Raw genomic sequence first — 24,438 nt, 5'->3', positions numbered from 1 at the left:
TTTGGGGTTGCCTGCTCTTGCTGAAGAACACACTGCTGGGTTTCCTGCTTAATCTGAACATTGAAACCAAACACAGAGATACTGTATGCATGAGTATTCCAACTCTTTCTCCCCTTGTGTTTGCTCTGATTTGTCAGTGACAGCAGCCAAAGGAGGCATTTTCTCACTTGGGCTGGGCAAGTGAAGCATCAGAGACACAGGAGAACCTGTGGATGCAAGTCTTCCAAGTGAAGGTGTTGCTCTTCCTCATTTGTTTTATCTAATACACTTATCCCAAAGCCCACAACAGCATCTGGTTATGGCCTCTTTAGTGATGCCACCTCCAGGCTGTCCCAGATAAGCATCAGTGTTGTCCCATGTACAGGTTTGCAGTACTGGAAGGACTGGCCAGAGAAGAGAGGGTGCTGGAGACTCAGCTTCTGGATTTTATCAACTGGGATGGAAGTGCCAGCAGCCAGGCTGAAGGATGGGATCCTAGCCCTCGTAGGGGGGCCAGGACTGCCAGGGGCAGGCTCTAAGCATGCTGGTATTTCCTGCTTCCTTGACTTCCAGTCTGTACTTCATGAAAGTCATTATTTGCTCTCACAGGAGAGCTGTAAAATTATCCTTCCCAACCTGGCTGGATAATATCTGGGATAACCCAGAGTGATAATCCAAAAGGATGGGGTTTGGAGCATCCTGGTCTAGTGGAAGACGCCCCTGCTTATAGCAGAGAAGTAGAACGAGATGGGCTTTAAGGTCCCTTACAACCCAAACCACTCTGTGACTCTACCCTTGGAGTGCTGTGGAGTCTCTGGAGGGACAAGAGGCCTGGCAGAGGGAGCTGCAGAGATTCACCACTGGGCAATGCCAGTGGCACAGAATCACTAAATCCAAGTGCTGGGTTCTGCACCAAGGCTGGATCAACACTGAGCACGAGTGTAAGCAGGGAGAGGAGTGGCTGGGGAGCAGCCCCCTGGAAGGATCTGGGGGGGCTGGCTGGCAGTAGCTCAGTAGGAACCATTGCCAGGAGGGCAAATGGCATTCTGGGGGCACCTGACACAGCGTGGCCAGCCGGTCAGGAGAGGGGATGGTCTGGCTGTGCTCAGCACTGGGGCAGCCTCACCAGAGTGCTGCAGCACTGGAGGTGATGGGAAGGTGCTGGAGTGTGTCCAGAAGAGGAGAATCACGCTGGTGCTGGGGCTGGGAGGAGGCTGAGGGCTCTGGGTTTGTCTGGTGTGGAGAGAAGGAGGCTGAGGGACAGCCTTATCCCCCTCTGCAGCTCCCTGAGGAGGGGGCATGGAGAGGGAAGTGCTGATCTCCAAGCAGGGCCAGGGGAGGTTCAGGATGGACATTAGGAAGTGTTTCTTCATAGAGCATATAGTCAAATACTGCACCAGGCTTCCTGGAGAGGTGGTTGATGCCCCAGACTGTCAGTGTTTAAGAGGCATTTGAGCAATGGGGTAACTTCAGGGTAGCCCTGAACTGGTCATGCAGTTGGACCAGATGGTTGTCCTAAGTTCCTTCCAGCTGAACTGTTCTGTTCTAACATGGAGGGTTTTGTTGGTTTTGGGGTTTGGTTTTACTGCTGCAGTCTGCTTTGTAATTTATGGTTTGTTGTACAAAACCACATTGTCACCCTTCTGCTACAGAGGGCAGTGAGTCATTAATCTTCTGGCTTACTTGGTTTTTACTAGTCATATCCGTATTTACTGATACATGTCACCCTTAACCCAGGCTCTCTTGCTTCCAAGTAAAGCAGGTGGTGATAAGAAAGAACAGGGTATTTGCCAAAGATAAATAGTGTCACTAATCTGACAGCCTTTTACAACAAACTGGTGTTTTCTGTCAACATGGGCAGAGCAGTGGGTGTTAGCAAAGCCTTTGATGCTCTTTCCCACAATCTTCTCCAGGTTAGACAGGGATGAGCCACCTGGCCTAATGGAAGGTGTCCCCTGCCCATGGCAGGGGGATTGGAACAAAATGAGCTTTCGTCTCAAGCCATCCTGTGATTCTGTGATTCTCCTGGCCTGCCTGGGTGGGCTGTGGGACAGGTAATAGGCTGGCTCAGGCTGTGCTCAGAGGATGCCAACTGATGGATTTTACTCAGCTGTACTGGTTTAGGAAGCCTTACTGGATGCCATAAGAGTAGGAAAGGTGGTGTCTTATGCAGTAGCCATCTTCTCCACTACCTGCTTTTCAGTGGTGTTGGCTCTTCCACAGAGCAGTGAAATAAGCGTTCCATCCAGAGCCTTATTCTTTGAAGAAAAAACATCCTAAAGAGTGTTTTCTTCTGTTCTAAGGCAGAACACAATCTCTACAAGTCTGCACACTGTCAAATTGAACTAAGGATGCTGGCTTGTGCTCAGCAACATGTTGCAGTGCCCTTCTCAATACAGTTCTACGATCACACCTCTCTCAGCTTGGCCACATGAATGCTTTTGGCAGAAATAGCTCCATGTGTTCCATGACCTGCCCGTATCTAGTCCTGTTCTCCACTCTTGTCCGTTCAACCTTTTCTCTCCACTATGACACATTCCCCACCTCTCCCTTCATCCCTCAGGATGAGTCAGAGAGGAGCTAATTGTCCTCTTCTGGGGTGAATCGAAGTGAATGATGCCATCATTTTCAAAGAGGAAGAATTTTGTAATGGAAATGGTGGTCAGGCATTGGAAAGGGCTTCCCAGCAGGTGATGGAGTCCCCACACCTGGAGGTGTCCAAGGAATACCTGGACATGGCACTCAATGCTCTGGGCTGGTTACAAGGTGGGGATTGGTCAGAGGCTGAACTCTGTGGTCTTGGAGGTCTTTTCCAACCCAAATGGTTCTGGCATTCTGTGGCTCTATGAAAAGAGAAGATCGCCTGTGCTGCTTGGGTGTTGGGTGATGAAAAAATATGGCAAGTCCATGATGTCGTTGGAAAAGAAATATGCAGGATTTGCTTTCTGCCAGGATAGGGTGATGCAGCTAGTTCTTTCTGGATCAGGCTGTTTATATTTTCTGCCCTTTTCCTACACCATTCTTTCTTTTTTTTTTTTTCCCTAAACTACTGACCATCACTGTGTAAAATGCAGACTTTCCACATAAAAGGCTCTTTTTGGGAAGCGGAACTTTCCATAATTCTCTTATTCCGTTGTGTGTGGAGAGGATGCCTGGGAGAGAGAGACACAAATCTGTGCTGTGGCTTGGGAAGTTCTGGCACAGCTCCATTAAACCATCTTCCTTACACTTGAAGATTCTAAAGCTCCATGTAAGTTTTACTGTTTCACTAAACAGTAGTGCAGTTCCCTGAGGGGGTGCAAGGGAAGAGTTAGTGCTGGGTTATTTTATAGTATCTTTCTAGACCTTACTTCTTGTGTTCTCAGTGATGCTTTCACATAATGGTGCACTTGTTTATAGGAGGGAGAGACAGGGCGGGTACATGTATGTATAATTTTAGAAAGAATCATTGTTGCAGGAATTTCTTGTCCAAAATTCTAATTTTTCTGAGACAGACTTAAATACTAGAATGCTGTGGATGCTCCACACTTAGAACCAGTGGTCTTCTGGCACGGTGAGGACTTGGCTCTCTCTGCTGGTTTTGCCTCTCTCTGTTCAGGCTTACGGCTGGGACAGAGTTAATTTTCTTCACAGTGGCTGGTCTGGATCTGTGTTTGGATCAGCGATGGAAGCACAGGAATGTTGTAGCTGTTGCCGAGTGGTGCTTGCACAACATCAAGGTCTTTTCTGCTCCTCACCCTGCCCCACCAGTGTGGGGCTGGGAGGGGGCACAGCTGACCCTGACTGACCACAGAGGTCTCCCACACTGTAGGAGGCCACGCTCAGCTATGAAAGCTGGGGAGGAAGGAGAAAGGGGGGTGTTCCCAAGTCACCGTTACGCATGATGGAGCCTGGCTTTCCTGGAATGGCCGAACACCTGCCTGCGGCAGGAAGCAGGGAATGAATTCCTTTTGATTTGCTTGCATGTGCAGGTTTTGCTTTACATGTTAAACTGCCCTTATCACAACCACGAGTTTTTGCATTCCACCTTCTGATTCTTCCCATCCCACTGCAAGGGGTTGACCTCCCCCAGGGCCTGACAGCCAGCAGGAAGCAGATGCAGGATGGGGTGATGAATCCCACCCCAGCTCACTAATTCTGTGTCACCTGGCTGCCCTTCCCTGCCCCAGTTTCTGAGCAACCCACCTCCACATGAAAACAAGTATTCGTGCCTGGCACCATTTTTTTTTTTTTTTTTGGCGTAACCAAAGCTGACAATTCGTGTACAGCACCCCAGGAGAGAGCAATGAATCAATTGTAAAAGTGTAAAAAATGGGCTTTTGTGATCCGTGGGCTCTACCAGCTCCTGAGTGAGAAATGGCACAGCTGACGTGTGTAATGTAACAGGAGAAAGAGGTCGCTGAAACGTGCTCCCCCTGCCAGCAGCTGCTGGTGCTATGCCAAGAGTAACCCTAGAAATTCTCCATAAAAGAGCATATTGACTCAGGTTCTACCAAGAAACTCAAGCAAAGCAACCCTACACCTTGCTAATCTCTGCATCATGGTAAGAACTGGAGTTGGGGCTGCTCTGGGGAAGATGTGATTTAAAAAGAAATGCTGTGTATTTGGGTGCTCTGGAAATGTAGCAAGGTAGGTGAAGGATCCTGGAGTGCTGAGGATTTGGCTGTTAGTGGGGTGTGTTGGGCCAACAGCATACAAGGGTTAGAAAGATGGTACTGTGTGTAGGGAGGGAAAGGGGACCACCAGGAGGTGCATGGAACATGGCATGACTATAAAAGACCAAAGTAACAACTCAATCCCTCCTAATCCCGGCTGGGAGATGTTGGTAAACTGACAGTTGCCCAAATGAAGAGAGCATTGGCTTCATCCAGTATGGGGAGCGGGGAGATGACCCCACCTCCAGACCTGCAGGGCAGATTATGCTCTCCCAGGGCAAACTGCAGCCATCAAACCTGGTCTGTGAAGTGCTGGTGTACAGCAACTTCAGTGGAATCTAAACTTCCCACATAATATGAATTGTAACAGTTGTTAATAACACCAGAGATAAAGCATAAAATAATTCCCCTTTAGGGGCAAGGCCCTCCCAAGTTCTGGATACAGCCAAGACTGTTGAGATCAACCTCCAGCTACAATAATTGCATTTTTACCAAAAGTTTGAAGTCTAAATGTTTTAAGAGGAATTTTCCATAGGTGAACACCATTCCAGTTTTGCAGTTGTCCCTAATTTGCTTTTGCCAGATGTGGCTGGCATGGAATTCCTGTCCTTATCTACCGAGCAAGAAGAAGATAAAAGGGACAGCAGCACTGAGCATGGCCCCTGGCGATGTGATGTTGTGTAGGGTCACAAAGGTCCAGTGCCCTCCACTAGCCCCCTGCCGGATCCTACTGTGAGCCCCCGGCGCCTCCCTCCTGCAGCCGGGAGAGAAAGGGATCGATCCCGTCTAAGGAATCCCGGTTAAACCTTTCCTTCCCGGCAAAGCTGCTGCGAACGCTGTGTCCCGAGGCAGCAACACATACCTGTGTTGATGTGCTGCCATACCAGCGCTTTTCATGGCTTATTAATTAACTCCCACCCACTCCAGGGAACACCTAGCCACTCCCTTTGTCCTCACCTATCCCAGCCATTTATAGCAGTGAAGGGATGCTAGAAATAGAGACGTGGTCAGTGAGAGCCAGAGGAGACAAACAGGCACTGGAATCGATTTGCAAAGGAGATATTTCCCAGTTCGCAGCAGTATGAAAAGCCCTGGGTGCACTCCAAGGTAAGGGCAGAGGGAGCTGGGTGCTTGGGGTGCTGAACTAAAACTTGCTTTGCAGGTCTGGTTCAAGTAATCCCTGGAAGTTGTTAATAACCTCTAGAGTTAGTTACAGTTTACTCCAGGGAAGGGATTCATTTTGCCGTTAGTATTTCTTGCCTGTGTTCGAGGTTTTTTAATTGAAAAGAACTTTGTTAGTTTGATGCAGATGTCTGTTATTTTCGGCTTAAGCCAAAGGAACAAGAAGGGGGTCCCAAGCCTGAAGGCATATATAGATGCTCTAGGTGAAGTGGTTTTCTGTGTTTTCTTCCCAGAGGGGAGATGGCACAGTACAGGCTGGAAAGGCAAGTGAAACCTCTGGCACCAGACCTGCCAAGTGCTCTGTGGGGTTTTTTGGCTTCTTTGAATTTTGTATCGTAGCAGTCAGCTCCCAAGTGCTTCTTAAAGGTCATCCAGGCTCATTCAGGTAACTTCAGCACAACATTCGAGTTGGGGCTTTCTCTTTTGAGCTTTGCATCACCAGATCTTAGAGGACTTTTGCAACCTAAACAATTCCATGATGCTGTGCAGGTGTTGTGACAAAGGGGGGTATGTGACATTAAGGGAACACAGTTTAAGGCTCCCACAGAGATGTGGTAGGGTAGTGGGGGCCATGCAGGGTGAAACCCCAGTGCAGGCATTGAATCAGAATATTCTGAGCTGGAATTCTGAGCTGCTCATCGAGTGCAACTCCTGGTCCTGCAAAGGACAGTCCCAAATACCACACCAAGTGTGTGAGAGCATTTTCCAAATGCTTCTTGATATTCTCATAATTTCCATGACATGCATTTGGAGCACAGAGAGTCTGAAATGTAATCGTCCTCTGCAGACTTTCAAACAGTTGTCATGTCTTACACATTCTGGAATGAGTACTGGCATCAAGGTCTGGTAGCAAATCTCACACTGACCCTGTGCTGTTTTCTGGGAGAGCAGTCACACTGTGTTCAAAACTGTGTATGCTCCAGGTGATGATTCTACACACCTCCTGTCAGTGAAAACCCTGAAACATTTCAAGAGCTCATTTGTTTCCAAGCACAAGATGTGATGGGGGATGTAAGAGGAGGGAAAGGTGCCATCAGTTTGCTCCGTGAGAGATTCGTTTATTCAGCCTCTTTATTCCACAGTGTGTGTGGGGATGTCACACTGCAGCCAGTGACAGTCCTGCAAGTGCAACTGTGGGTGGTTGAGCCCAGGGGGGATGGGGACAAAAGTCCTGCAGTGGTCAGGCACAGGACTTCCCCAATGCACTGGCCTACACCCTGTGTACCTGCAACCCTCCTCTCATCCCCAGGGTCTCCATTTTCCCACACTTCTCCCTGGGGATCATCTCAATCCCTGCCCTCATCTCTTTCACTGGACACATTCCTCACTCACCTTTGCTGGGCTGAGGTTCAGGAGAGTTCCCTCCATGTCACAACTCCCTGCTTATTCCCTGGGCTGGAAGGCAGATTCCCTTCCCTTCCCTTCCCTTCCCTTCCCTTCCCTTCCCTTCCCTTCCCTTCCCTTCCCTTCCCTTCCCTTCCCTTCCCAGGAACAAGTACCATGCTATGATAACGTATTGTTCTTCACCCCTATGACAGGAAGCCTGACGTTTCTGCATGGGGACTGGTACCTGCATGGACCATGTTCTGCAGAGATCAGTCACTCTTGCTCCTTAAAACTGACCATTCCAGGAAGTAACCAGAGTTTGGGCCTAGATAAATTAAACTTTCATTCCTCCCTGTGTCTCCAGGACTAAATCTAGCTGTTGTTTGGTTTGGGGCACATCCAGACAAAATGGGTCTACTGGGGGCATACAGTTAGGCTGGAGATGAGCTCAGCGTGCTGAATGTGTCAGAATGGCACTGTGTAATCCTTTATTTAACTATACAGCTATTAAAATATTGTGGGATGTCTTGAGGTGATAAGGTGCAGAGGTCTGCAGAGCTTGTCTTCTTGCAGCAGAATGGATTGATAGTTCTTCTAGAGCATATTGTGATCTGGATCTGCCTTCAGGATGATTCTGGGTGTATGTGATTTGTTTGCCCCCATAAAACTTCATTCAGAGTTGCCATTTTGGGGACACTACCTAAATTAATCAATGGACTGTTACTGCACCCACTAAACTCAACACAAAAGGTGCAGCAGGAGGATGTCAGCTGAGGAAGGACCTCCAGGCAGGCAGGGTGATGTGCTTTGGAAAACCATCACACGTATGGCAGCTTCAGTTTAAATTAAAGACCAAGAAGATTGGCACAGGGGCTGTATGCAGCCTGCTCGCTGTCCTTGGGCTCCTCTGCCTTTCTTCTCCCATCTCATGTCCAAGGACAGGGGATTGTCCCACTCGCATCCCCCTAACAGGCCTGGGGCCAAAAAATAATGAAATCCCGATGAAATCTTGCCTGCACGTCTGTCTTGAAACTCTTTGTGCAGAAGCTGTGCTGCAAATTCACGTCACAGGTTGGTACCAGCTATGGCTGGGGGTCTTCCCTGGTTTTAGGAAGGGCTCTTGGAGGAAGGATTGAAAGCTTGCTTGCTCCCTTTGGAGAGTGGAAGCCACAGGTGTGACCATACTATGCTGTAAATTGGGATTATATCTTCTCAAAACAGTGTAAAGCCTGATCTGCTGCATTTTGGGCATGTCTGCAAACATGAGATTCACAGAGAGCTAAAAAAGCATCTAGGATGAGAGAAGTCAGATCAAACTTGGTGGTGAAAAATTCCTTTTTAGAGGGAATAAAACTTGCAAAAGATCCTCTCTCTGTCCCAGCTGGAGTGCAGTGGTGATGATCATGGTACCCCATAGGATGGTTTGAGTTGGAAGGGACATTAAAGACCATCCTGTTCCAAGCCCCTGCAATGTGCAGGGACACCTTGATACATTGAGATTGCTTAATTAGTACTGGAAAAGACTCCTCCCTCATCATTATCCACCCCACCTTTTGAAAGTGGGATGTAATAAATCCATTACAGGTGCTTTTGGGTTATTTGATTTTCTGTATGGAAAAATCATAATTGTATTGCAAAAGAACCTCAGTTTAGCGGGTTTTTTCCAATCCCCATCTTCTGGAGTGATGTGATTACAGGAGCTGCTCAGGTTTCTCACCAGGGAAGTCTTTATACCCCTACAAAGGGCTCGTTTTCTGGTGAATAATCTAGGAGTTTGAATAGTGAATAAGCTCTAAAGCCCCAGAAAACCAAAAAGAAAAGCAAAACAAAAGGCAGCCAAGCAGAGCAGGAGGCTGTGGGAAGAGCTAGGCTCTGCCTGAGGCACACTGTGTCTTGCTAAAGGCCAAAATTAGGAGAGAAATAGTGCAAGTGCAGTTTCTCACTGTCTTGCCTCTTAACACCAGAGCTGCTGGCACAGCTCGGCTTCCAAAGGTGGCTGCCAAAACTGAGATACAAAACTGCTCACAATGAATAAAGCTCCCGAGGGCAAGGTGCAAAATGTGGTGGTTTGGGGAAAGACTATTGGATAAAAATCCACCAAAACTCTGTTTTTTTTCCCAGGCATGTCAGGTGTCTCATCATTTTTGGCCTCTGCCTGGGACTTACCTGCCTCTCAGGTTTCTTCCATATGAAGAATAAGAATTACAGGTGAGTGAGGCAGAAGCAAGGTTGCACAGTTTCCTGTGCCTGGAGCAGCTGCCACATGAGCTCTGACACCTGATTTATTTATCATGAGGCTTGGATTAAGCTCAAAGGGTGGTAGCCCAAAACTGGGTTCTAGATCCATGCTTGGGGGAGGAGTCAAGTTAGCTGAAGCCCAGCCTCTTTGGGACAAAATCAGCTGTGTGGGAAAAGGGGATTGAGCTGAAGTCTTTGGTAAGTGAGAATCCCCCTAAGGGAAAACCGTCTACACTGGAGGGTTGGGGCTGATTTGGATGCAGCCTTGGACCAGCTGCAGGTATGGGGTCAGAGAAGCACCTGGGTTTGGCTTTGCCAGGTCTCAGAGATGGGGTGCAGCACCAGAGAGTCTCTTTGCCCCATCTGTTGCCTTCCTGCAGAATGTCAAAGAGCCATGAGGAGCTGCTGATCCCTCCCACTCTGTGCCATGCCAAGACAAACGTCATGTTCCTCAAAACCCACAAGACTGCCAGCAGCACTGTGCTCAACATCATGTTCAGGTTTGCAGAGAGGTACAACCTCACTGTCGCCCTCCCTGCTGACCAGCTCTTCCACCTGGGATACCCAAGGACTTTCGTGGCCCACTTTGTGGAGGGTTTTAAAACCATAGGCCAAAATTACAACATCATGTGCAACCACCTGCGGTTTAACCCCTTGGAGGTAAGACAGAGCCATGGCACCTAAGGAGAAACTTGGTTGGGACAGGACTAACCTCTTCTTCCTCCCACAAATAGGTAAAAAGGGTGATGGCAGCCAACACCTTCTACTTCTCCATCCTGAGGAACCCCATTCCTCTGCTGGAGTCTTCCTACATCTACTACAAGAACAATGTGCCTGCCTTCAGGAGCTCCAAGAATGTGAATGAGTTCCTGGCATCACCCACAAAATATTACCACCCAGCAGATTACAGGGAAAACATCTACGCCAGGAATATCATGTGGTTTGACTTTGGCTATAATAACAACGCAGAGGATGACACCAAGTACACCCAGGCTGTCCTAGAGGAGATCGAGCAGAACTTCCACCTCATCTTGATAGCAGACTACTTTGATGAGTCCATGATCCTCTTGAAGCATGCTTTGTGCTGGGATCTGGATGATGTGATTTACTTCAAGCTCAATTCCAGAAGCCAGGACACTGTCCAGATGTTGACACCGGAAAGCGAGGAGCAGATAAAAGCGTGGTGCTCGCTGGACTGGAAGCTCTACGTGCATTTCAACCAGAGCTTCTGGAGAAGAATTGAGGAGACCATAGGGCTTGAGGTGCTGGAAAAGGAGGTGGATCACCTGAGGACCAGACAGAAGGAGCTCATGGAGACTTGTCTCTCAGAACAGGAGGCAGTGAGAAAGGATGAAATCAGGAATAAAGCTCTCCTGCCTTTCCAGTCAGGGGCTGCAAATATCCTGGGTTACAACCTCAAACAAGACTTGGACAACAGGACTCTGAGAACCTGCCAGAGAATGGTCATGCCAGAGCTCCAGTACACATCCTACCTCTATGCTGTACAACACCCCCACAAAAAGAGGAAAGAGGTGGGATTGCCATTGCTGTGGACCAACCTCCAGGAGAGGAGTGTCCAGCTCCCAGTGTCCAACTAGGACATGTGGCAACCCACTGTGGCTTCCCACCACTTTGTCTGACTGGTAACTGACCCACAGAACTCTTGTACAGGAGGGGAAGGCAGTGGGGGGTTTTGTTTAGGGTCATCAAGTTGGTGGTTGGTCTCTTTTTGGGGACCTTGAGCCAAAGGCTTTGCATTGACTAGATCCTGGGTGATCCCACCTGCTTGCTCCCAGCTGGAGGGAGCCAGGCTGGCTGCAGCTGACCAAGACATTCCAGTCTCTTAATCATTAATCACGAGCATGATCATTTGCCTACATTTGATTTTATTTGATATCCATCATTACATCAGTCTGGTCACAGTTCATTGGAGCAAGTCCTGATTTTGGAGGGTTTAAGGGGAGGGGGAGGGAAGTGAGGGGAGTGTGACAAGGGGACACAGTGCTTGAAGAAGCAGGAGAGATGGTGGGTGTCCCATCCAGCAGCATCCACACTCAGTGAGGACTAACCACTGCACGCTGCTGGAGCTGCCTTTGGTGTGGGTGTCCCAAGCATCCTGCTGCCTGGCATCCCAAGGCTGCCTGCCTTGCCCAGTGGCATGTAAGCTGTGCCTCTCACATGTGTCACCAGGTGAATGGGCCTCTGTCCCATGTGGGAGAGATTGGTGCTCCCCTGGGAGGAGGTTTTGTGGTTTTGCCCCTCATTCTCAGGCAAGGGTCCCTGGATACGGATGTTCCTTTAGGTGCAGCTTCCGCTTCATCAGCAGATGCTTTTTTGGAGCTTCCCTTGCTGTGGTGACCAAACCCTCTAGCATGGATTAGGAGAGGATGGAATGAGGCACAGCTTTGGGCACACTGGTGCATCCAGGTCCCTGCTGCTACCCTGACCAGCACCTGAAGGAGTAGATGCTGGCTCAGCTTTAAAACGCTGGGGTTTTGTCTGTGACACTGTCAGGGGGAGAGGGGTGAGAAGCAGAGCCAGGATTTTCCTCAGCTGTGTTTAGCAGCTGAGGCAGGGGTTAACCAGCCCAGGTTAACAGCACTTAATCTGTTAACAAAGATTAACAGCACTTTCATAGCCCCATGTTACAGGAACCCTCTCTAAAATTAACCCAAGGCTTGGGAGGCTTTTGTGGCAGCCAGGCAGAGCTGCTGGAGCCACACGTGGTCACCCTGGGCCATCCCAGGGGCTCTTCCCAGGTGGTTCTGCAGCTTCTGCCTCAGTTTTCCCCTTGGAGTTTCTGATCCTTGATTTTCCCTGTGAATTTTGTTAAGCCCTTTTAGCTAAACTGATCACAGAGATGGAATATTGGAATATAGGTATAATGGCTGATCTATGTGCAGTTTGGGGTCCTGCGAGGAATGGGGTTCCTGGGAAGTTTGTGGATTCTGTGGTGCTGGGGATCCTGGAAATTCTGGGGGTCCTGCAAGGGCTGGGGTACTGGGAAGGCTGAGGATCCTAGAAAGGCTGGGAGGGCTGGGGGGTCCACGGAAGGTTGGGGGTCCTGGGAGGGCCGGGACCCTCTGGACCACAGCTCCCAGGCTGGGGAGCTCACGGGATGAACTGTGGTGAACATGGACACGGATCCCCTTGCTTCCCCTCCCGGAGGTCCGAGCAAGGCGGCTCGGCAGCCGCGGGGCCCCTGGCTCTGCCCGGTCCTTTGTGCCCCGGCCCCTTAGCAGCGCCGCTGCTGACTCAGGGATTCTCGCCGGGCACCGCCGTGGGAGCCCCGTGACCCATCGGAGGGGGGACCCTGCGAGGGGCGGGGATGGCGGCGGAGCAGTGAGGCGACAGCTCTGCAGAAAGCCGGCCACGGCGACAGCCGGAGTTATTCCGTGCTGGGGCCGGGGGACGGAGAGGATACTCCAGCTGAGCAGGACCCGGTGAGTGCCTTCACTTTCTCCGGGGGGTGTTGAATCAGCAAAAGCTCCTGATAAAACCACAGGTGAGAGTGACTGCTCCAGCTGAGCGTGGCGTGGATGCCCGTCTCCTTCTGTGGTGATAATCTCTAGGGAAACGCAGGGGCATGTAAGCTGGGGACTGCTGACCTGTCTGAAGGAAGGGCATTTGGGAACAGCTCTCACCCGCTGCCGCAGGGACAGCCCGGCTGGGGACCCCACTGTCCGTGCTGTGCACCTCAGGTTCCCCCCGCAGAGGAGGGGGAACAAGGGGCCAGCTGGCTCCGTTGCACTGGAGGCAGCAGGGGCGCAGACGCTCCCTGACCTTGTCACAGTGAGCCTGGACTGCTCCGGAGGTCTCGCCGGCTCTGCCCTCCCAATGCCGGCTAGAAGAGGGCATGGAGCTGCAGGTCTCACCCTGCTCTTTGCCGTGATTTTCCAGATAAGCATCTTAAAGGTCAAATTCATTTTATTTCATTTTATTTCGGGGTCCCCAGGTCAGCCTCCTTGCTGGTTGCCCTGTGCCCTGACCCACCTCTGAGCTGTGGTGACTTGCCAGCACGCACTCAGCCCCTCTCCACCTCAGCCCCTGCTCCTGAGGGGTTACCCAGACCCAAACCCACCAAGTTAAACCCCAAACCTTTCCAAGAACAACCCCGTGCCCCCAGCCACGCCCGGCAGGCGTTCCCCCCACCTTCATCAGCCCACCGCATCCTTCTGCTGCAGCTGCCATGGGCTCTCGGCACTTCCCGGCCCGGACCGTGCTCTTCGAGAAGGAATCCAACGGTGTCACCTATCGTGTGCCCGCCCTGCTCTACCTGCCCTGCGTGGCCAAGCTGCTGGCGTTTGCCGAGGAGCGGCTCAGCGCCGACGATGCCCACGCCAACCTGCTGGTGCTGCGCCGCGGCACCATCTACGGCAGCTACGTGGAGGTGGGACTGGGGTGCACCCAGCGTGGGGACAGACTGGGGGCTGGGACAGACTGCGGGCTGGCCTGGAGACAGCCACATGGGGAGGGGAGGCTGGCGTGGGTGAGGTGAATCACAGGGTGATGGATTGGATTGGGTTGGAAGGGACCTCAAACGCCATCTCATTCCATGCCCTGCCATGGGCAGGAATACCTTTTGCTATCCCAGGTTGCTCCAAGCCCTGTCCAACCCAGGCGGGAACACTTCAGGGATGGGGCAGCCACAGCTGCTCTGGGTAAAAGAAATGGGATGGTCCTTACTTCTCTCTGTCCTCTCCTCCTCCCTGGGCAGTGGGAAGACATGCGTGTGCTGGAAACGGCAACGCTGCAGCACCATCGGTCAATGAACCCCTGCCCACTCTACGATGAGCTCACAGGAACCCTCTTCCTCTTCTTCATCACGGTGCTGGGCAGGACACCCGAAGCCTACCAGATCGTCACTGGCCAAAATGTCACCCGCCTCTGCTGTGTCACCAGTGCTGACCAGGGCCTGAGCTGGAGCACAGCCACAGACCTGACGCAGCAGGTCATTGGCGCAACCATCAAAGGTACCCAACTGCAGGGGGGTGAGGAGAGGGGAGAGCAGCCAGCAAGGAGGTGGCCCTGGGCTTTGGCCTCCTGGAGCCACCAGTGGCATCGCTGGGGGTGACTTTGACATAGGAATCTCACAAGTTTCCAAAATGGTGGAAGAGGATCTCAAGCAGAGGGGAGAAAGGATGGAGTATCCATATCAGTTACTGAAGGTAGGGAGAAGATGGAGAGGCCCCATAGCCATAGTAGGAGCATGTGTGAGGACAGCTAGGCTCTGAGGACAGCACTGGGGTCTGTTGCCCTCCTACCCCACTCCTTGGCTTGGCTTGACTGAGAGGAAGCCGTGGGGGCCCTTCCACACTGGGCATGGCAGGACACCATGGTGGTCACCCTTTACCCCTTCCCACCTTCACCCCATCCCATCTCCGCTCCCCAGACTGGGCGACGTTCGCGCTGGGCCCCGGCCACGGGATCCAGCTGCGTTCCGGCCGGCTGCTGGTGCCCGCCTACAGTTACCACATTGACTGCAAGGAGTGCTTTGGGCAGCTCTGCAAGACCACCCCGCACTCCTTCGCCTTCTACAGCGACGACCACGGCCGCGGCTGGCGCTTCGGGGAGTTCATCCCCAACCTGCAGACGGGCGAGTGCCAGCTGGTCTCAGTGGATGAGGAGGACGGATCCAATGTTCTCTACTGCAACGCCCGCAGCCCCTTGGGCTTCAGGGTCCAGGCGCTCAGCACGGATGACGGGGCCGTCTTCCACAGGGGGCAGCTGGTCCAGCGGCTGGTGGAGCCCCCCCATGGCTGTCACGGCAGTGTCATTGGCTTCCCCGCACCACTGGTGTATGTCCCCACCGCCTCCCGGGACACCGGGATGCCCCTCCGGGGCTCGGCTCGCCGACTGCTCCCTGGGGTGCTCTGGGGGCTTGGGCACCTGCCCACCCGACAGGCAGGAGGTGCTGAGCTCTCCATTGGCAACCACCATGAACCAGATGAGCCCAATGAGGATTTTCCTACCCCGGGGCATCACGATGATGCTCACAGCGTCACCTTGGTCCAGGAGGACTCTGCAGCAACTCCCAGCCCCACTCCCTTCTTCCAAGCACCAACATGGATCCTCTACTCCCACCCCACCAGCTCCATGTCACGGGTCAACATGGGGGTTCACCTGAGCACCTTCCCCAGGGATGCAGACAGCTGGACAGAGCCCTGGGTCATCTACGAGGGCCCGAGCGCTTACTCAGACCTGGCTTACCTGGAGCTGCCCTACAGGGACGCGCCGGTGGCCGGTGGCACGGCCGTCGCCTTCGCCTGCCTCTATGAGAACGGCATGAGGTCTCCCTATGAGCAGATCTCCTTCAGCATGTTCACACTGCACGACGTGCTCCAGAACATCCCCCTGAGAGCTGCTGCTCCCCGGCGGGGCCGCGGCCCCACGCGCCACCGAGGGAAGAGGAGGCGAAGGAGCTGCCTCATCTCCTAGAGCCAGCCCAGGTCAGCTCCCCGCACCACCCCAGTGCTGCATCCTGGAGCATCAACCCGCAGGCTGGCTCCTGCCACCATCCAGCATGGCCACATCCCGCAGAGGTGTGTTACTGTCCCCACACTGGGTTTTCTCTCATTTTTACTGCTATTTTTTAAATTCTGTTTTGGTTGGGTGGGGAGGGTTTTGCCCCAAGCCCAGCCCCAGGCTCCTCTCCAAGCAAGAGCCACCTCTGGAAACAGATACTAGGGGGCAACAGCAGCAGTGCCAGGGGTACCCTGTGCCGTCCCTATGTGCCATGTGCTGGCTCAGGGGGATGTGGTGCTCCAGCTGTGCCATACCTGGTACCACCACCATGCTCTGAGGGCTTTCCTCCCCTTGTTATAAATAGTTATGCTATATAAATATGGTACATGATGTCAAATTCTTTCTTTTTCATGAAAAGACTTTTTCTCAATGGTGTCTCTGAAATCGTTGTGAGGGTTTGGGCTGGGGTAGAGTTCCATTCCTTCATCGTAGCTGGGATTGGGCTGGGTTTTATACTCGGGCTGATGATAAAGAAATGTTTGTGTTGCATTACTTGTCTGTCTAGGCTTTTAGTTCTCCTTCATTATTTTCCTTTTCATTCAATTTATTATTATTATTTCAGTTATTAAAGTGTTTTTATGTCAACACAGGAGATGTCTCACTTTTACCCCTCTGATTCTCTCCCCCTCACACAGGATGGGAGTGAGTGGCTGGATGGTGCTCAGGTGCCAGCTGGAGTTCAACCACCCCAATGGCCCAGTAACTGTTTTGTCTGGTCTGGAATTTGTTTTTTTTAATGTGCCATGGCCATCACTGCTCTCCTGTGACCCTTGTCAGTCTGGGGACCAAACCCCCTCCCAGCACGGGCAGGCTCGGGCCCACGCTGGGTCCTGTAAAGGTTATGGGAGGGGGTTGAGCACAGGAGTGGGGTCCTGCTCCCAGGGATGAGCAGCAGCTGCTCCTTACACTTGTGTGTAGGTGAACTTTTTGGGCATACCCCTCAATTCCAGCTCTGCCTCCCCCAGCACGACTCCATCCAAATGCCCCAGCTCAGCTCCTTGGGCTTCCTTCAACTGTCCTGCCCTGTGCAGGTGACAAACACCAGCTCATCTGCCCTAAATATCAACTGATTAACAAAAGTGTCCAGCTCTGCAGTCTGTGACACCACCCTGTCTCATTTTCCACTGGAGCGGGTAGAAGCTGACAAGTGACAGACAACGTGGAAAATAGAAATTTTCAGTTCCCTTGAAATTGCAAAATAGAACATAAAGACTAACTAGCAGGTGAGATAAAAGGGTGTAAAAGTAGCCACACAGGATGCTAAACACAGCTGGAACCAGGGGAGAAACGGGTAATGAGGAACATAGTGACTTTTGTGGCAAAGTTATGTAACAAGAAACAGAGAGAAGTCCAAGGCAATGTGACAATACTGGGGCACTCATTGAGTACAACCACCAGATATCCCTGTAGCGAACAGGACTTCCAGGAAGGAGTGGAGGCATGTAAATTGGTTCTAGGAAAAGTGATGTTTATGTATTCTCTAGGAAGTCCCTTGTAATGAATCTGTCTGATCATGATGGAACAAATATCCATTCGATTAGAGGAGATATCCTGCATGTGTCCAGCTCTGTGATAAAGAATGCCTGCTTTCTAATGCTTCAACCTGTGTTACAGTAGAAAATTGGTTCTCTGCCTCATTTCAGTATCAGGAGGAGTGGCCGAGGCAGCTGCTGGGTTCATGCTGGGGTGCTGGAAGCCAGGTTCTCACCTCCATCCCTTTCTGGGCCAGTTTCCAACCCCAAATGGCCACCAACCCCAAGAGAAGGGACATGGCCTGAGCCAGGGGATCTGCACAGGAACAGCCCTTGGCACATCAGCCCCATGAGCTGCTTCAACACCTGGGGTGTCTGTCCCCCACAGAGGCTCTGTCCATCTCACACAGGGCTCTTGCATTGAGCTGGTGTCACAGTTCCCGCTGTGCCCTCTCCGTGGCGTGGGCCAGCAACCAGGTGACACCTGGGCTGACACCTCCTCCAAGCAGCAGCCTCCTGGCACCACCATCAGGCTCTACTTCCCCTCACAGAAGCCACAGAGGCAGCCGAGGCAGCCATTGAGGATCTGGAGCAAGGCCAGCACCATCTCGGCCACACTGATGAGCAGCAGGAGGGAGAACAGGACCACGTGCCAGGTGACAATGCCCTCAGGCTCCAGGCAGATGCTCCAGGTTCTCCGATTGTACAGGTAGTTGTCAGCCCTGTGTGACAGGAAGGGGAGAAGCTGCAGCAGGTCCAGAATCCCATCGTTTTCTACCACGCAGTAACCCCCAGACATCCCTGTACCAGGGCCTCACCTCCCTCCCAGGGAAGAATTTCTTATCCCTATCCACCATAAATGTACTCTCTGTCCATGGGAAGCCATTCCTCCTTGCCCTGTAACTCCATGCCCTTTTCCACAGTCCCCCTTCAGCTCTCTTGGAGCTCCTTTATGTGCTGAAACACCAATACATGCAGTATCCCCCAGACATCCCACGTTCATCTAGAGGATGAGCAGGGTTAGGAGGGCTGATGAAGATGGAAAGCACCGTGTAGAAATCCATAGAAAGTGAGCACACCTTGAGCTATGAGGGTCTTGCATCACCCACCACCCCACCACCTTAATTAATCCACTTAATTAGCAATAAATTGATGAGGAAATTATGATTTAGCCCCTCACCTGGCATCAGGCCCCTGGTCAATGGCATCCAGGAAGGGGTAGCCCCAGAGGGCTCCGTGCCTGAGGCCGAGCTCGGTGGTGTTGTAGAAGCAGAGGGGGCCATTGGTCAGACCCACCCCAGAGAGGACAAAGCAGGCAGCAGCACCCAGGAGCGCCAGCTTGGAGAGCACCACGGAGATGAACGCCTGCAGGGAGCACCCGGGGGGACACAGGAGGTCAGGGGTCAGGGGTCCACTGATCCAAAACGCAGCTGCAGCTTGGCAGCAGAGTTTGGGGGGGGGGGGTGAACTCCTCTCCCCAGCTGTGGCTGAGGATGGAGCAATCACTGGGATGGGCAGAAGTGGGCAGGGAGTAGGGAGAGGCAGTGACCTGATCCAGCACTCGCTGGAGCCCTGTCCTCTGGGGAGGGGGCACCCCGCGATGGGAAGGGAGTTTGTAAGGACAGTGCAGAAGGCAATTTTCCTCAATGGCAATTTTCCTTAATGAATTACAGCTGCACTGATTACCGAGTAGTGGAGACAGCCTTGCCTGCCCAATGAAGATGGGTGTTATAAAAGAGTGGGTCAGCTGGCTACAAGCTGTAGTTAGGGCTTGAGATTTCGATTCTGCTGGCTGTGCTGAGGAAGGGACGTGTGGCTGTTCAAGGGACAAACAAGGTAAGAAGATGCTGTGTGAGGGACAGACAGGGTTAGGTAGCTGGGTGAGCCAGTTGTGCGATAGGAAACTTGAAGAGAGAGGAGGAGTCAGAGCTGTGTGGAGCTGCCTATGAGGAAGGGAGTCCACTGAAAGAAGGCATAAAAAGTTTTTAATAAAAGACTGGTTTTGGTGCCAGTCTTGTCCTTCTTAACGTAATTACTACACCCTGCCATGGCCCATCGTGGGACCACTGGAGAGCAGCACAGGAGCTGCTGTGGGAGAGGGCGAGTTCACAACATCCCACCATGGGACCGTGAGAAAGGGGTCTGTGAGCCACCACAGGAGAGGGGGGGATCTGTCACAATCCACCATGGGAGAGGAGGATCCCTGCCGTGTCCCACCGCGGGAGGAGGGGAGGACACGGAGGACATGGAGGAGGTGGGACACGGCCACATCCCACCCACGCTGCTTTACTGGGGGTCCCAGCCCTGCCTTACTTTGTGCCGGGTGCCGGAGCGCTGCCACCCCAGCGCCGTGATGTGGGTCGCTGCCAGCAGCACCTGCAGGGACAAAAGCACAGCTGGGGGACACAGGGGAGCCGCCTGCCCTGCTGCATCCCTCAGTCCCTGTTCCAGAAGGACGGTGATCCCGCAGTACTCACGGCGATGCCGCCGCCCCAGACGCCGGGCACAGCCTTGGCGTGGCTGCTGATGCGCCCCTCCCGCAGGTACTTGGATGCTCCACCAGGGAAGAGCAGGAGGATGCTGGCTGCCACGGAGAGCGTGCCCAGCACCAGCAGGCAGGGACCCACGATCCGGCTGCACTTCCCCACGCACATGGCTGTCCTGCATGGGAAGGGTGAGGAAGAGGAGGAGAGGGAAGGGCTGCGCTTGACCCCGCAGCGCCCCAAGGCTGCCCCACCCTTAGCCTATCTCAGCTGTGGGTGGATGGGGGTTGATGGGTTTTGCTTTTGGGTGTCACTGCCCCTGCTTGAGGGCAATTTTCAGTGGAAATTCTAATACTCCTTTGCCAAATGGGCGATGGTGTTCCCACACCAAGACCTGTGTGACCGCAGGGTTGGCTCCTCCAAAACGTGTCCCAGCTTGTGGCAGGGGAAGATAGTCCTTTCAGTCCCTTCAAACAAAACCAGCCTGAGCTTCTATGAAAATGTTTCCACAGCTCAGCTTGGCCGTCAGTGTTTACAATGAGCAGGAGGAACCCAGGAAAGAGGCAAAAGCCTTGTACGAGGGCTTGTGAAAACACATCAGTCTCCAATTGATTCCATCCCTGCCATGCACTGTCCTACCATAGGTCTGAGTATGCTGAAACCAATTAAATATAATTAAGAAAACATTATTAACTATCCCTCCAGTTCCACTGGCATCCTCTTAAGTTATGAGTTTATCTAGAAAGCACCTGCTCATCTTCAGGTGACACCTTGTCAAAAATTGCCTCTCTTCTGCACCTACAGGTCCCTTGTTTTGTACAGCATGTCCATTGGTCACTCTGGGATTGCTGAAAAAAGCACGGTTTGCTGTTGTCCTGCTTCCCAGCTGTTTTCTACCTTGAATTCTTTTGGCTTGAAGCTGGGCTTACGCATTTCCCCCTTCCCTGCTAGACTGCAGCCTGTTTTGCACAAGTTTCCCCATGTCAAGCTGTTTCTTGCTCTGGCTGGGTTTTTTTTCATGTTTGCTCTGGCTTTGCAAAGCAGAAGCGGCTGCGGCACCACGTGGTTGTTCCTGTGGGAAGAGCTGCCTCAGGTCAGGGCAGCATCTCCAGCCCCAGCGTGGCCCCAGGGGCTGGGGGACACCAGTCCAGCAGGATCTGCCAAGGACCAGTCACACCAGTCCCAGCAGGGCACTGGGGAGGGCTGAGCATGGAGGAACAGGGCTGTGAGACCGGCGTGGAGGGACATGAGCCAAGACACCTGAGGGGGACCGTCAGCTCCACCCATCATAAATTGCACCTCTCTTGACTTCCCTCCTCCCTGCCTTGGTTATAGGGAGTTTGGGGCCTCTTGCCCCCAGTGAGGTCCTGCCTGCAGCCCAGGGATTGCGTGGGGTTGTTTCCTCCCACAGCCACCAGTACCCTTTGCTGAGTCCCACCTCCTTCTGGAACAGCTCCTGCTCCTCTGAGCTCACAAGCCTGGGCTCTCACCAGCCAGAGCCTTTCTTCATGTCTCCCCTCAGCCTCTCCAAGGTCTCTCCTTTCCTCCACTGCTACCCTCTCCCTGGCAATGGCAGGAGGTGTTTTTCCCCCAGGAAGCTCCCATGGTGTGCTGTCCCCTCCAAACGTCCTCCTGAGCAAGCAGCTCCTCAGCCAGCACGGCCAAACCCCTGAGCAGGGGAGGCAGAGCCGCAGTGCAGGTGTTCCTGTGCCCATCAGCACCCTTGAGAGCAGGACTCCCTTCTGCCAACCCATCTCTGTGACCGAGAGCACAGAGATTCCAGCAAAGCCCAGGGAACTTCTCCCCCCTTCCCAAGCTTACCTGGAGCGATGCCACGCGGAGCAGCAGTGTCTGTCCCTCGGGTGAGCCCTGTCCTGCAGGCATCACCCGTGGGTGACTATTTATGACACCTCAGCCTGTGCTCCCCTCCCCTCCTTCCCCCCGAGGGCCGCCCACCAGATCATGACCCCCTGTGTGCCCATCCCAAGGAAGGATGACTGGCTGGATGAGCCAACGCTGGGGCTGTGCTTCTGCCTCGTTCTTCCCCATTTTGGAATTTTCTTTGGCAGAGCTCAGCAAAACAAGCAAAACCTCAGATTTTAATGCTTCTGCCACATCTGCACCAAGTGCTTCAACCTGCCTGAGTAGTGAGCACTGTTGCTCCTGGAACAAGCTGGGGTGAGTATGTTGGGATAATACTTTCTAATACTTCAATAAAGGTTTCAGAATAAACATTCCCATATGTCAGCTGGCTCCTACCTCCTCCTCTTTGCTTCCTCATACGTCTTGGCTTTTTCTCAGGTGTTGAGTGTATCCCCACCATGTGTGTATCTCATGCCTTGGTAATAAGAGTGAGAGAGGAAGGCTTTTTTTCTGGATATCTTAATTATCATAAGTCATCAGATATCAGCATTTCCTCTCTGCCATGGCTGGTAGTTAATGTGCAACAGGGAAACTCCAAGTCCATAGAGAACGTCAGGATCAGGAGAACATGAATGACCTTTGTGTCCAAGAACAGGAGTCAGGGAAACTAGCACTAAAAAAGGGGCAAAAATAGAGCAGTTCTGTTGGCAGAGGAGTTGCAGGTGGCACAAGCAAAGAGAAGGGCTCATGGGCTGTGTAAAGAAGAGTTCTTCGCACAGGCCTTCTCAAAGGAGAGTTTTGAGATCCCTCTGAGAGCCACATGGGAAAAGATGAGTGGGTGAGGCCGAGTTACAGCAGGAAATTCTGTTCCTCTTGCAAAAATAGTCTGAGGAGCAGATTATCTGACAGTCCCTCTGAAAGGAAAATCAGAGTTGGCATCAGGAGAGGAATTCCTATTTGAGTCACAGAATCTCAGAACGGTCTGAGGTGGAAGGGACCCAGCAGGATCATGGAGTCTAATTCCGGGTGCCCCATGCAGGGATGGAACCTTGGACTTTGGCATCATTAGCACTGTGCTCAAGCACCTGAGTTAATATCAAGTTATTTCATCCTTAAACAAGACAAATCAGTCTCTAAAATGAAGACAGACAACTCATATAGGATAAGCAGAGTCCAAGTTCTCCTTCTTCTCTTTTTTTTGAGTTCAGAAGAAGCAAAGCTGTTTTTTACTCTGCTGGAAGAAAATATTTTGCAACCTCATCTTGTGCCTTTCCTACGTCACAGCAATCTGAGGTTCCCACCATACACATGATCTGCTCCATCATCTCTCACAGAAAACCCCACGCCAGGAAGTGTGAAGTATATGGTGACACTCTCTTTCCTGGATTGCTGATCTTTTCCTTATAAGAATAATCATAATAGAAGGCTAATTTTAGCCCTGCACACAAGGAGCTGTGTGCTTGCTTTTCTCACACCAGAGTTCAACTGTGAAAGTGTCAGCACAGCAATTATGGGCAAGGAACTTGCTGCCAAGCCACCCAGTCCTGGTGCAGCCAAACGTGGTCCTACCTGACACAGTCCCAGCTTGGCAAGGTCCTCCTGCTGGCTCCTCAGAGCTGAAGAGGTGCCTTCACTTCCCTGCTCCCCTTTGTTTGCCCAGACTCCTTTTGGGCTGGGAAAACTACGCAGCAGTTTGGGCTTCAAGGAGAACCAGACTGAGGTGAGTGTGCATTGCTGAGAAGGAACCATTCTGTGCCAAACCAGCCTCCACCTTGGTCCTCCATGGAAGATGTTCAGCATCCCTCTGGTCTCTCCCACTCCCCTCCTTAGCATCTGCAAATCTGTTTCTGCCACTATTCAGCCAAGACTTCTCCAAAATCCCCTTAGACAAGCCCTGCAGGGTGTTTGTGCCTAAACTGACTGAGGAGACACCAACACGGTGCTGGACAATGTTTTTCTTTAGGGCTTAAAAATGTCACCTGAATTTACAGTTCAGATAAAACCAACCCCAAGAAAAGTTGGAAGTTCACAGAAAGAAAAAATAAATAAATTAAACCCAAGAGGTATTTTGAGTTCCAGGTATCCCTGTAGTTCCTCGACCTGATGCAAAAAGATTCCTGACTCAGTTGGAACTGGAAATATTTTCCTAGGCTGCATGGAGAGTTCAGGGTTTTCCAGAACCATGGCAGGGGCAGAGCTCAGCTGTTTCAGTGGAGCCCTACCTACAGTCAGGAACATAAGGATGACCCAAAATTGACCAAATTTCTGTTTCTCCACTGTACCTACCAAGTCCTGGTCCAGAAGGGCCCCTGCTCCTCAGCATTTCACACCAGACCATGACAGGAATGTCGCAAGGAGCCCAAACACAATGGCAGAGGTCAGAGAAGGACACTGACAGTTCAGAATAGAAATTCCCATTTGCTCTGTTCTTTTGCTGGTAAAGATGGAAAATCCTAACCCTGCCTCTCTTTATTAGTTTTCATACAGATATTTTTCCTGTCAAGGTCCTGTAAGTTTGTCTCAGCTCAAGATTTTTTATTTTCTACAACAGCCTGAAGCTTTCTTGGGCAGTGCTGTCATCAACAGCTCCTTACCCTTCTACCCCAGTATCCTTAAGGAAAAACTCCGGAACTTCCCATATAATGCAGGGAAAGACATCCATTAGAACTACACCAAATAAACCCCAACCCCAAAAAACCAAAAGCTGAAGAAAGC

At 52.0% G+C, this 24,438-nt stretch overlaps 3 protein-coding genes across 3 annotated transcripts; 2 read left to right on the top strand and 1 right to left on the bottom strand.

The window, feature by feature from the left end:
• The first annotated feature begins 5,620 nt into the window (after window positions 1-5,620).
• Window positions 5,621-10,978, top strand: GAL3ST2 (galactose-3-O-sulfotransferase 2). Its single transcript, XM_062499426.1, is given in 5 exon segments — window positions 5,621-5,639; window positions 5,642-5,741; window positions 9,264-9,350; window positions 9,761-10,040; window positions 10,115-10,978. Coding segments are annotated over 5 exon segments (1,350 nt in total).
• A 2,561-nt stretch (window positions 10,979-13,539) lies between these two features.
• Window positions 13,540-15,818, top strand: NEU4 (neuraminidase 4). Its single transcript, XM_062499291.1, has 3 exons — window positions 13,540-13,770; window positions 14,098-14,353; window positions 14,773-15,818. The coding sequence occupies exons 1-3, from the start codon at window positions 13,570-13,572 to the stop codon at window positions 15,816-15,818; spliced, it is 1,503 nt and encodes a 500-aa protein (XP_062355275.1). The 5' UTR covers window positions 13,540-13,569.
• A 2,094-nt stretch (window positions 15,819-17,912) lies between these two features.
• On the bottom strand, window positions 17,913-20,119 carry TM4SF19 (transmembrane 4 L six family member 19). Its single transcript, XM_062499610.1, has 4 exons — window positions 19,855-20,119; window positions 19,691-19,753; window positions 18,558-18,742; window positions 17,913-18,099 (listed from the first exon to the last, which is right to left on the bottom strand). The coding sequence occupies exons 1-4, from the start codon at window positions 20,029-20,031 to the stop codon at window positions 17,913-17,915; spliced, it is 612 nt and encodes a 203-aa protein (XP_062355594.1). The 5' UTR covers window positions 20,032-20,119.
• Window positions 20,120-24,438: the final 4,319 nt, after the last annotated feature.

Source organism: Cinclus cinclus, chromosome 10 (assembly GCF_963662255.1).
Source record: "Cinclus cinclus chromosome 10, bCinCin1.1, whole genome shotgun sequence".
NCBI classification, from domain to species: domain Eukaryota; kingdom Metazoa; phylum Chordata; class Aves; order Passeriformes; family Cinclidae; genus Cinclus; species Cinclus cinclus.
This window is presented reverse-complemented; position numbering and strand designations above follow the sequence as displayed.

Excerpts from the sequence above, each read along its gene's own strand:
- NEU4 (XM_062499291.1), top strand. The coding sequence starts at position 13,570 with ATGGGCTCTCGGCACTTCCCGGCCCGGACCGTGCTCTTCGAGAAGGAA. Across the intron at positions 13,771-14,097 it reads TCTACGGCAGCTACGTGGAG|TGGGAAGACATGCGTGTGCT; the intron begins GTGGGACTGGGG and ends CTCCCTGGGCAG. Across the intron at positions 14,354-14,772 it reads CATTGGCGCAACCATCAAAG|ACTGGGCGACGTTCGCGCTG; the intron begins GTACCCAACTGC and ends TCCGCTCCCCAG.
- TM4SF19 (XM_062499610.1), bottom strand. The coding sequence starts at position 20,031 with ATGTGCGTGGGGAAGTGCAGCCGGATCGTGGGTCCCTGCCTGCTGGTG. Across the intron at positions 19,754-19,854 it reads TCTGGGGCGGCGGCATCGCC|GTGCTGCTGGCAGCGACCCA; the intron begins GTGAGTACTGCG and ends TTGTCCCTGCAG. Across the intron at positions 18,100-18,557 it reads GACCAGGGGCCTGATGCCAG|GGCTGACAACTACCTGTACA; the intron begins GTGAGGGGCTAA and ends CCTGTCACACAG.